General features: G+C 39.2%; 1 protein-coding gene across 1 annotated transcript in view; it reads right to left on the bottom strand.

Annotated features, from left to right (window-relative positions):
- Positions 1-1,696: 1,696 nt before the first annotated feature.
- The window catches only part of LOC119412354 (SLIT-ROBO Rho GTPase-activating protein 3), a gene marked incomplete at its 3' end in the record, with an annotated part of 45,427 nt that continues 33,964 nt past the window's right edge, over positions 1,697-13,159 (bottom strand). The window contains 6 exon segments of the mRNA XM_037679345.1: positions 1,697-1,770; positions 5,708-5,935; positions 6,006-6,111; positions 6,212-6,346; positions 6,672-6,749; positions 8,046-8,106. Of these exon segments, the coding sequence (XP_037535273.1) occupies positions 1,697-1,770; positions 5,708-5,935; positions 6,006-6,111; positions 6,212-6,346; positions 6,672-6,749; positions 8,046-8,106 (682 nt within the window).

The following is a 13,159-nucleotide window of genomic DNA, read 5'->3' as shown; positions in this document are numbered from 1 at the left end:
TATATATATATATATATATATATAAAAAAATACATATATATATTTTTTTTTTAATAATACAATTTAAAAATGTTAATAATAAAAAAAAAAAAGGAGTATTTGATTATTATGGTGCTTATTTTCAAAGTGGGGTTGTATGGTGAATATGTAAATAGGCAGTATCTTACCTGCATCAGACAACAGTCAGAACAAACTCAGCTTAGAGAATCAGTGGGCATTTTCATAAAGAAGTCAAACTAGCATCCACTCAGAGAAGAGCCAAAAGAACCAACAATACATTAATTAATTAAAACTTTATAATTCTCTCTAGTTCAAATGAACGCTGCATTAGTGGAGCGTTACGGTAGTAATGCTAGGTCTGAACTGCTTATCCTGTTGCTTTGTTGCTAAAATCTCCACTCTGCTCCAGAAGTAGCGGAACTGTCGTGGGGGACTTTGTAGGTAGGGTGCTTGGCTCGGTTGACAGGGCAGGGCACCCTCTTTGTATAATGGCAGGGGAAACACCGAGGAGCTATTTAGAAACACCAGTAAATCAAGCATGCATATTATTGGACTGTTGGAGAAAAAACACGAAGAAGAAGAAAAAAAAAACATGCAAACATCACACAATAAGGCCCTAGCTTAGAGTCAAACCCAGGACCTGGTTACTGTGAGGCTAGTGCTAACCCACTGATCCACCATGAAGCACAAAACAACTAGACGTTAAAATTTAGTGACAAAAATATAAGGCTATGTTCATTTAATCTGAGAAAACAAAGGCATAAATATCTATATTTATGAGTCAAATGATCAAATTATACAGAAGAAGCTGATCAGTGGCAGCAGAGGTTCATGTTACAAACATGTAGCATCACAAGAACTCAGTTGAAAATTTTGCAACAAATTAAAACACCTACATAATCAAAAGCAACAAGGTATAAAATTATTTGATTCAGCATTAGTTTGAACATCCGGGGCAATTTTGAGGTCGTCTTGCTTTAGACGGTAGAAATTTGCATTAACAAAGAAAACCTTTTTCTGATTACTGTTAGCTTGACGCAAACTTCTTGAATCCCAACAATGAAATACCAGATTGCCATCTACTGCGAGTAAGATAGTGACTGCTCAAAAGCACTGCACACAACTCCAGTTTTAAAAGTACTGTACCTTTAAGTTACTTGCCGTGTAACTAAAATCTCCTTTTGAAGAAATAATCTGACGGAGAAATTCAAGGTTTTGTTCAAAGACCGACTTGTCTAATTATAACGTGGTGCTGCTCTTTAGTAGATTATTGATGTGGTTTTACTTAAAACTAAAAATGACAAAAGCGACAACACAGAACTCAGGAAAAACAGAAAGGAAAGTCACTCATAAGGCTGATTTCTGCTGATCCTTTATGGGTTTTTAAAGTCAAACTTACATGTCCTGCACCACAATGTACTGATGTGGGATCAGCCCATCCACGCCGTTATGCCGGCCCTCCCACCAGTCCTCAGAGGCTCGCAGGTACAGCAGCAGAGACGCTCCCTTCTTAAAAGACAGCTCCCTTGGACTTCGGCCCACGTAGTCAAATTTGGCGATGGCCTCGATCGGCTCAAACTCTGCAGCACAAAGAACACGATGGAGCTCAGCTGAACAAATCTCATTACTTCCTCCATCGGCTCCAGGCTTCGCAGCTGCGATCTTGACAGTTTATCGATCGCGTTTGGTGTCTGACCTTCATCACTCGTGTTTGGTCCGGTTCCGTTGTCGATGTCATCGAGAGCCCCCGGCTCACTGTGAGGACTTTCACTGCACAGGCAAGAAGGAACGCTAAAGGTCAGAGCCGAATGACAATCCATGTTTTCGTTTTTGGCGTTCATTACAACTGTTTTGGCATTTCATGATTTATTTCCAAAAATCGGAACAGCAACCACAAGAAAGTTCTTCTGAGGATCTAAACCACATTTTGTGGTAGACTTAAATGTGATTTTTTTTTCTCACACTACGTTTAAACTTTTAAATGCACATGGTACAACTCTTAACATATTTAGAACAACATCACAAAGTAAACCGGTGCTTGACGGATTTCTCACATCAGCTCGCTCAAGTTTGGCACAAAAGTGGAGTCCATATATGAGGTTTGAAGAAAATAATTTAATTTTCCACTAAATCTCCTCAATCCCTCCCATTCAGGTGCGTTTTTGGAACAGAGATGTTTCACTAAGATCAATTTATGGGTCAAAGGCACAAAAATGGAGAAAATTAAAAGGCATTTGTTTGGAAAAATAAGTCTTGTACAATTAGTGCAGAGAAAAACGGTAAACAAGAACAAAAAAGTAAAACATAAAATCATGTGCCGACACCTTTAAGGGCAGCTTGTGAACGCATGAGGAGCAGAGTTGCTATGCAGTTTTAGTGACACCTTTGTTGTTACCGTAGCAACCTGCAGACAAGTTAGAGATTTCTGGTCACACGCAGCTGATCTAATAACGTACGAGTAACAGAGCGGGCAGTCTGTCTTTGAGATTTGATTAGAAATAAAAATCTGGTTTGCCGACTGTCCGAACAGACCTATATTGTTTCTAAATTGTTGCCGTAAAGCTTTTTTCAAACAATAATTAAATAAAACAAAGCACACACCCCAAAATATAAACCTAAAATGATTAGATTCAGGATTGGAGTTTGTTCCCAGAAGCAACAGGTCTAAGCTCATGAAGATTTAATATGTGCTGTGGGCTCCTTTGACAGGGGGACATTTAGAACAGTGGTTCTCAAATCGGGGTCCCGGACCCCCAGGGGTCCGCAAAACACAAATGAATGAATAAATAATTATTTTTACAAGCACGTAGATAGATGCTTGTTAAAATACACCAAAATGCAGGAAAACACATCTACTTTATTCAAATTTTTCTGGGGAGGACCCCCCACCATTTGCATTCCGGCATTGATCAGTTTACAAATTAATCCCCGTTACTTGGTGTGACTACTGCTGTTATGATTCTATTCAGTTTGATGTAAAGTTTTCTGTAATAATTTGAAGAAGTGGCAACACATTTATGTTCATTAAGTGAATAGATAAAAGTTTTAAAGTGGTTTTTGATGTTGTTAATTAGGGCTGGGCCAGATCATATCGTTCACGATAATACTGGTAAAAAAAAGCTTGCCCAGGAAATTAAACGATATCATGATATGCTAATTTCATGATGTAATACGTCAAGTGCCCCGCCCCGTTGAAAGAACCGAGTGCGCCAAACGAACAAACCGAAATGCTACACCCCCCATCCACCTGTCGGTACTGACATAACGCTAATTAGTTGCGCGCAATGCTAGCTAGCTAAAAAGATAAAAACAAACAACGCGCGGCTCGGCTGCGTCTCTCCATCCAGCTCTAAACTGCAGGTACAGACAGCTCAACTGTCTCTCCCTCCCCCACCCCGCTCTGAGCTGCCGGTGCGGGCACAGCTCTCGGCTACGTCTCCCCCGCTCTAAAGTGCCAGTACAAACACGCGCAGGTCTGTCTCTTGAGTTCCATAGTCCATGAACCAAGAACAGAGTCAGGTGATCAGAGACAGAGCATCAGAGAAATGAATCATTCCTGCAGGAACAGAGGAAGCTGAAACTCCACAAGCTTCAGGGTCAGCTGATCACCTTGTTACAAGTTCTGGAAGTTATAGCTCATTTAAAGGCAACATATATTTTGTTGTATGTTACATTTATGCTCAACAGATCTGGAGCTTCAGTTTATTTAGTTATTTTGGGAAACTTCACCTGCACTTTAGTTTTTGTGGTGGATTTATTGATCTATATTTTGTGCAGAAGTGTTCAATCTAAATAACAGAAAGATTACTTTTCTTTTTATACTTGGAGACTGAATACTTTACTAAATAAAGTAATTTCAGTAAAATTAACCCTTGGTTTTTTTTGTTTTTATACAATACTGCAAAGCAACATGTTAAGTTAATTTTGTCAAATGAATAACTATGATTTCTGTTTTTTTTTGTTATATCACGAAATTTATCGTTATCACCAGAATGCTCTGAAATATCACGATATTATATTTGAGCCATATCGCCCACTCAAACCTGTAACTTTTTGGAATTTGAAATTAAATATTTTGTTAATTGTGTGTTTAGAATGAAAAATATCTTGTTTAAAAGTATAAAAATTGTATTAACACTATTAAAGAACAGGTCTGAAGTATTTATGTTGCACAAATATTTCCATTGCATTAAAGACAAATTGAAGAAAATTATTTAATAAACATAAGGGTTATGAGGGGGTCCCTAAAACTTTTTCTCCCCTGTAAGGGGTCCCTGAACCCAAAAAGTTTGAGAACCCCTGATTTAGAATATGTATTTGTCATAATCATGTTTTTGGCATAATTAACAAATATAATACACAATAACCTGCTCAGTGGTGTCTTATACATAAGGCACACAACAGAAAGCAACACAGGCAAAATATTTTCTGTGTAAAACAAAAAAAGCCATTTTGAACTCTTCATGTTACCTCATGGGGCTCCTACTACTGTTGATGAACTGCATTAGGAGAGTCTCTAAAATGCATTCTCTCAAAATGTTTGCTCTGGTTCTCAATTATCTTGTATAAGTAGCAGTCTTTGAACATGTTTTAAAAGTTTGTGTGAGTAGTTTTAGAGCCCTAAAGCTGTATTTTTTTGTGTGTGTCATAAATGCACAAATGCTTTCATATGCTAAAAACATGTGAGGCGACATCTCTGGTATAAAAGTCTAAAAACCACACAGACAATAATTTTTTAAAAAGTGGTTCAGTCACATCTTAAGTTCAAAAGTTTAGCTAGTTTCAATCATGCCAAGATGGGTACAGGGTGAGCTGAGGCGAGTCCAATGCGGACAGAAAATAAATCGGTTTACACCCTAGAATGCTGTTACAAGCTGTGTTTACAACAATTGGCTGCGATTTTCAAAAACAGCTCGCTGATTGCAATCATTCAGAACGACAGGAGTCTACAATGGAAAACTTGCCTATTCTTACAATTTTGACTCATCACTTCATCCCAATGAGATTCTGCATGTAGGTTCTTCTGTTTAGTCAACTGTTTTGTGATTTTAACTGCACTTCCTAAACCCAAACACAATTCATTTGGTAGTAAAATTTCTGTTCAAATCAGTGAACAAAAAAAGTACATTGTTACACATTCTGCATGTCATGAAAGTTCCAGACATCTACTCCTCCAGATGCAGGAAGAGGGCCACCTGCATCATGAAGGACTCCACTCACCCAGCACACACTTTTTGCCCAGCTTCACTCAGGAAGGAGGTTAAGGAGCATTAAGTGTAGAACCACTAGACTGAGGAACAGCTTCTACCCTGAGGCTGTTAGACTCATGAATATCTAACCAGAATAATCACTGGAAAAAAATCACATCATGTTGCTGCTGATCGGTTTCATGTTGCTGTGTTCATGCGTGCTCATCTGATCACACAGACTCATGTTCGTGCTGCTGTTCGACGTATTTTTATATGTTACTAGAGCTTACTATATTTTTAGTTAATATTTTTCTTAGTTCATATCTTAACTCTTATTACAGTTTTTCTTTTCCATTTTATACTTCTGTTGGATGTAACTGGGACCCTGTGTACACAATTTTGTTCCACCTCATGTACCACATGTGGTGCGAATGACAATAAAGAACCTTGAATCCTTGCTAGTCATTACTTGGAGAATATAGAAAAAAGTTGTTTTTTATATCATTCCTTGCACCTACCAGTACTCTTCACCTCCTGCCATGCACTTCTCATAAACAGGTCCTTCCAACTCTCGCTGGCTCGGAAAGATGGCCTCATTGTGCATGATGACTGTCTTAATGACCTCGTTAACGTGTGCCTGGCAGGACACTGGATCCTGGTCGTCTGGTATGGGCATCAGCGTGGGGCCAAAGCAGATAGCCAAGTTGTAAGGGTCCATCATGTTCTCATCGCTGTACTGAGAAAGGCTTGGAGAGACGTGCACACTGAGCATCACAGTAACAACGTGCCTTTTAATGTTGCTGCGACGACACTTACTGGTTTAGGAATGCAAACAGGTATCTCATGACGACGATCACGGTCCTCTGAAGAGTCACGATGATCTGCTGAAGATGATGAGCTCTCTCCGCACCAGAGTCAAATTCTCAAAGGACAAAAAAATAAATAAATACATGAGGAGCACGTGAAACGATTGTCATAAATATTTTAGCTTATTTCAGATGTGTTCCTGTAATGCGACTCACTAGTGGTGGATATAAAGTCGAGGAAACGCTCTTTGGGGAACAGCGGGTTTTCCAGCCCGCGGAAGTAGAGCTTGAGAACGCCAGCAACAGAGTTGATGTCATGATCCGACTGATCGTCGACCAGCGGATCTTCTCCTGCAGATGGACCCGACTCTTAATTCTCTCATTACTCATTCATAGCATCCACATTTGTTTGACATGGCTTTGACGCAACTCTTCGTGTCTTTCAAATTTGAGCACAATAACGCAGTAATGCTTCCTCATTTGTTATTACTCCCGGATGCTGATCTGATGTTTTATGCATTAAGTGGTCTGCACGTCCATTACAGGGGGCTGCATGCGACACGGAGGCTTTTTATTTGCACTCTGGAGTTGTGGGAGACGCACTGTGGCTTTTCAGGTGGGCAAAACGCAATTTAAAACCAATCAAAAGAAGACGGCGAGTCAACCAGGGACTAACCTCGTTCAAATGCGTTTTTAATATCGTTCACTTCGACCTGAGATCCTGGAACCCGAAATATACCTTGCTGCTGCAGACCTGCGGACACAGAAAAACCTGTTAAGGTGGCATGAACAAAGATGCTCAGTTGGATAAAAATACCCCCAGCTGCTCATCTGTGCACTTTTAGATTTGGCAAAATGAGATTTATATTGATTTAATCTAAAGTCAAACATGTGAGTAAAAGCAAACGACTTAAAGCAATGGTTTTAAGCACTTGACCAACTTAAGTACATATACTGGTACGGTATTTTTTTTTTTTTTTCCTTTCTGTATTTAGCAGAGCTGAACAGTTTGCACAGGAAGCATATGTTTTTTTTTGTTCATAAACTGTTTCAAGCAGCTCCTTTAAAAGAACAAAAACTAAATGTGCTGTGCATTTTCTGCTAGTTTAATTTGTAAGTTATACTAAAAGTGTGTTATACTTTTTTTATGTAGAAACGTCTGTGTTGACACAAAAGTGGGAGTTTTCTACTGCAGAAAACATTTCTACCGATCTATACGGGATTCCATGTCTATAGTTCAGGACTAATGACACGATAATGAAACACTTCGAACAAAGCAAGCCTGGAGTCTAATTTGGCTTGATTGATATAAACAATGAGCGGCTGCCAAACACGTCCATGTTGCTCTTTAACTACTAATCAGAGCAGACTGGACCTAATGGGAGGCTCCTCAAAGACAGAGACACCTCAGGAGGAGGAAAACATTAAACTAATGAAAATCTCTTGCATGAACCTTTAAGAACATGTCATTGTTTTTGAGCCTAAACTGATTTGCAGATAAATTATGAATTTGTTTTGATGGCTTATTTGGAATGTTTCTTGTGTTATATAATTAATTGTCTCTTTAAACTTTTATGTGTCCAACTTTAAAATAAAGAATAATTTACACAAAAACAAAGAGACTGCAGCCAAAACTGTTTAAGTCAAAATGTAAGAATTTAAGCTGAAACAAGTATAGCATGAAATAAAATTACATATTAAAAAAAAAAAAAAAAAAACATCCAGGAATTGTACAAATTAAAATTTGGATGCAGTAAATGTGTTTAATGTGCAGATTCTAGCAAATAACATGCCATCTGCACCCCATTTACACAAATGAACAATTTATGCCAAACCTTAAATATAAAGACATGCAAACAAAATAAACACAAAGAGACAAAAACATTTCTTATAGAAGGAAATTATTTGTTCCCCAATGATTGTCCACATAATATAAAAAAAACCCATTATGCTTAGTTTATGTTTTTAATTCACAAAGATTTGCTAGCAAAGCTTAGAGTTTTTCTTATTTTCCCGAAAAAATAAAATAAAAAGCAGGAAAAGAACCTACCATATAAATTGATATATCGAATACAGCTCTCAACCACCACGGGTATAGACTGCCCCGACTCCTGCACACAATCAAATCACCATGATTAGAAGCATCCAAACAACTAATTAATAATAGAAAACAACAAACAATGCTAACATAGTGATAACAAGAACTCATCAAAACTAATTCATTTGAAATATTTTATAGTATTTAAGAAACAAGTAATGAACACTATTTTAAGTGTATAGAAGAAAACTTGGTACCACTTTACAATAAGGCTCCCCTTATAGCCAAAAAAAGTCCATGCTCAATAATCCAGGTATACAATACAACATTTTTCCATCAGGTTATCTGGACAGTTTCTTTTTTGCTGAAACGTTTCAACTTCCATCCAGAAGGCTTCATCAGTCAAGGAAACCCACAACAAAACTGATTATTCCCCCAAACAGCTTACTCCAAAGTGGAACAAACCAGTTAAAACAACAAACCAATTCTAGAATTGCGCCGCTCAAGGTGGCTGCATGTTGGAGCAGCTCTGTTACTTTCATTTTGAGATTTTGCTTTTGGAAACTTAATTCCTCTTTTTCTGGAGGTAAATCACAATTTTTTTTGGATGATTGTTTCCTCTGGTATCAAATGATGTGCAGCTGGAAGGATTTTTACTGAAACTTTTTTAGTTTTGGACATTTGTTATGATGCGTAACCATGGCAACAAGGCAGTTTTCTACAACCAACAGCAGCTGATTAACAACTCAAAAGCTCAAATAATATCTCAACTACAGCCCCAAATTACAAGTGAGTTGAAAAGGATGTTCTGTGAACACATTCTCATCTACCTGCCAGCTGTGCTCGAGTGCCTGGCCACTGAGATCCTGGAACTAGCAGGAAACACGGCTCATGACAGCAGAAGGACAGGATCGTCCCTCTGCACCTACAGTTGGCTATCCGCAGCGACGAGGAGCTTGGCAGACTGCTGGGAGGAGTGGCCATTGCTCTGGGAGGAGTTCTGCCCAGCATTTGGGCGGTCCTACAGCCCGAGGGAACCGAGAGGCCAGCCAAGTTTGGATGGACGGATCGAACGACATCTGCAGCCAGTTTCTTAGGATCCACTGTGGGATGGACCTTTACAAGAGATCCTTCCTGCCTACAGTCATCAGCATCTATGACATCTCTTAATGAAATGAGGATAACGAGTTACAACAACAAATAATTTCCCTCTGGGATTAATAAAGTATTTTTGAATTGAATTGAATTGAATTTTGAATTGAATTATGTTGGTGCTAAGATGGTGTCTTTGGCATGCCCCCTCCTCAGTTGCCGGCCCTCTTCATCGTCGACAGTCATGTCAAACTGGTTCAAAACCAAAAAAAATAAATAAAAAAAATGATGAAGCCTTCTGGATGGAAGGTGAAAAGTTTCAGCAAAAAAAGAAACTGTCCAGACAACCTGACTGAAAATTGTTGGAGCTCCCCTTATAGATGCTAATAAATATGTTATTTGGTAGATACCTTATTAATTCCTCTATAAGCACTTTATAAATCATTAATAATTGTTTATTATACATTAAGGGTGAAGAGACAAAACTGACCAGTTTCTTGTTAAATAATGAGCCAAATCTGTTCACAAAATGTTCAATACAAAATTCTAAAAAGCGTTCAATACAAAAACAACTGGACTTTATTTGTAACAGAAGACGTTTCGCTCCTCATCCGAGGAGCTTTCTCAATTCAATGAGCAGTGAGTGAGAGATTCAGGTTATAAGGCTGAGTGAGAAAAGACACACACACATATGTAGATTTGACAAGTCACACCTAAACACCTTAACAGTAGGGATTTCTTAAGGTCTTTGTTACTCTAATTCACAGATGAGACCCCTCTGTTCCCATCAAGTGTGAAAACTGCTAAAGTTGCATTATAGGTTTTTGAAAGTGGAAATCTGAGATCTCCTCTGTTAAGAGATGGCTTTTCCCTTTTTACATAACTTGCTTCCTTCACCCCCCTCTCAAACCATCTGTGTTCTTGGTCCAAAATGTGCACATTTTGGTCCTCAAAAGAGTGTCCCTTATCTGTGAGGTGGAGGTGAACAGCTGAATCTTGTCCTGTGGAGCTGGCTCTCCTGTGTCGAGCCATGTGTCTGTGAAGAGGCTGTTTAGTTTCCCCAAGGTAGAGGTCTGGACAGCTAAGCATTTTTACTAAGCATTTTGGGAAGGATACCCTAGAAGCAGTGCGGGAGTTTGAGAAGATGTCAAGGAAGTTTGCAGACTACAGGAACTATATCTTTGTTTCAGTCTGACATTCAGACAAGAAAAACTAACCCCCAGCAGTTTAAAACTCAACTCCACGATCAAAGGACACAGAGCAGAAGGAATACTCCTGAAAGCTCAAAACAAGCTGCTCAGTGAGAGAATAAGACAGATCCACTTCACCATTGAAGCGCTCTCACTCAAAATGGATCAAACCCTCCAGAAGCTGTCTCCTCTGCTACCACTTCCTCTGTTGGAAGAAGTTTCTTGTTTAGTTTGAAAAGGCCCAGCTTTCACAGCATCAAAAGAGCAAGGAAAGTAAAAAAAGTAAGTTTCTAAAATTACAACAGAGAGCTGTTTTCTCATCACAAACCATCAGTCAAGATCAGGAGGTTGTCGCCAACACAAATTTTCAGGACCAGTGGGTTAGAAATTTGTCTAACAGGACATTGACACAACCTGAGAAAGATGTGCTGGCAAAAGGACTAAACTTTGCCATCTCCCCTCAAGAAATACCTGTTGTGGAACTAATCACGGCCACTGAATCCGCGATTAGAAACAACTTGACGGAAGCAGAGGCAGAACAACTCAGAATGAAAATATCAGCAACCCTCTCCAGTGCCAAACCGCCTCCTTCAAACCTCACACCACAGGAAAGGAAAGCTGTAACATCATTCAGCCAGGACCAAAACATCACCATTTTACCAGCTGATAAAGGAAGATGCACAGTAGTCCTCAACACTTCTGATTACCAGGAAAACTACACTACTGAGCGACAGCAACAACTACGAGACTCTGAAGAGGGACCCAACCAGCACCTATAAAAAGAAAGTCAAAGTTTACCTGCAAAAACTTGAAAAGGAGAAAACAATCAATCATTGTATTATAGATTGCACCCAGGGGAAGCCACTCTCTGTCTTTATGGACTTCCAAAAATACACAAAGAAGGAACACCACTCAGACCCGTCAGCAGCATGAACTCAGTGACATACAATATTGCTAAACATCTGGCTGGTATTTTAGCTCCTCTTGTTGGAAACACACCTCATCACATAAAGAACTCCATTCATTTTGCTAACAAAGTTCAACATTTGAAACTAATCCCAGGAGAAACCCTTGTATCATATGATATGACTTCTCTTTTCACTTGCATACCCATGTCTGAAGCAGTAGAAACCGTCAGAAAACAACTTCTACAAGACAAGGACTTAATCAACAGGACCAACTTCACCCCAGACCAGATCTGCACCCTGTTGGATCTCTGCCTCTCCACCACCTTTTTAAGTTCAATGACAGTTTTTACAGACAGAAGCGTGGCTGTGCCATGGGATCTCCAGTGTCACCCATTGTTGCCAATCTCTACATGGAGGAAGTGGAACAGAGAGCCCTAAACTCCTATGAGGGAACAACGCCAAGCCATTGGTTCCGATATGTGGATGATACCTGGGTCAAAATCCAAGCTAAGGAAATAGAAGCGTTCACCAGACACATTAACTCGGTCAATAATAACATCAAGTTCATCAGAGAGGATGCAAACAACTACAAGCTGCCTTTTTTGGACTGTTTGATCCAGATGGAAAGAGAGGACAGCCTCAAAATTGAAGTTTACAGAAAACCAACCCACATAGACCAGTATCTTCTGTTTGACTCTCACCATCCACTGGAACACAAACTCTCTTGTCATCAGAACTTTACAGCATCGGGCCGAGCGCGTCCCCACGAATACAGAAGGGAAGGAAAATAAACACAAACACATTCAAGAAGCTCTCCAAACATGTGGATATCCTAACTGGGCTTTTGTCAAGTCAGTGAGGAAATCTACAAAACACACTAATAAACAGAAAAAGGAGAACGACAGACGGAAAAACATCGTCAGCCCTTGTGTTGCTGGAGTATCAGAGAAATTCAGAAGAATTTTCAACAAACACAACATCCCAGTACATTTCAAACCCAGCAGGACTCTCAGACAGAGGCTGGTCCACCCTAAGGACAAAACACCCATACACAAACAGAGTGGTGTAGTGTATGCAGTCCAGTGCAGCGAGGACTGTCCAGACCTCTACATTGAAGAAACTAAACAGCCTCTTCACAGACACATGGCTCAACAAAGGAGAGACAGCTCCACAGGACAAGATTCAGCTGTTCACCTCCACCTCACAGATAAGGGACACTCTTTTGAGGACCAAAATGTGCACATTTTGGACCGAGAACACAGATGGTTTGAGAGGGGGGTGAAGGAAGCAATTTATGTAAAAAGAGAAAAGCCATCTCTTAACAGAGGAGGTCTCAGATTTCCACTTTCAAAAACCTATAATGCAACTTTAAGACAGATTCCCAGCTGGTTTTCACACTTGATGGGATCTGAGGGGTCTCATCTGTGAATTAAGAGTATCAAAGACCTTAAGAAATCCCTACTGTTAAGGTGTTGAGGTGTGACTTGTCAAATCTACATATGTGTGTGTGTCTTATCTCACTCAGCCTTATAACCTGAATCTCTTACTTACTGCTCATTGAATTGAGAAAGCTCCTCGGATGAGGAGCGAAACGTCTTCTGTTACAAATAAAGTCCAGCTGTTTTTGTATTGAACATTTTTTGAATTTATCATGACCTGGATGACTGAGAATCTTCACCAGCAAATCTGTTCACCTATAGATTTCATCTAGAGCCATTATATTAAACATTTCAGATGAAGTTACTACCTTGTAAGAACAATAAGCATGTGTAAACCTATTTTTTATGATATACTGGTAATATTAGTTGTACATACTTATAATGCAGTGATAAAGTACAATATTATATGCTAAAGAAATAGGTTTATAATGCTTAATGTTCTTACAAGGTAGTAACTTAATCTGAAATGTTTAATATAACAACTCTAGATGAAATAT

This window comes from Nematolebias whitei, chromosome 7 (genome assembly GCF_014905685.2).
Source record: "Nematolebias whitei isolate Nwh7 chromosome 7, NemWhi1, whole genome shotgun sequence".
Taxonomy (NCBI): Eukaryota; Metazoa; Chordata; class Actinopteri; order Cyprinodontiformes; family Rivulidae; genus Nematolebias; species Nematolebias whitei.
Note: the sequence above shows the minus strand (reverse complement) of the source record. Positions and strands in the feature narration are given on the sequence as shown.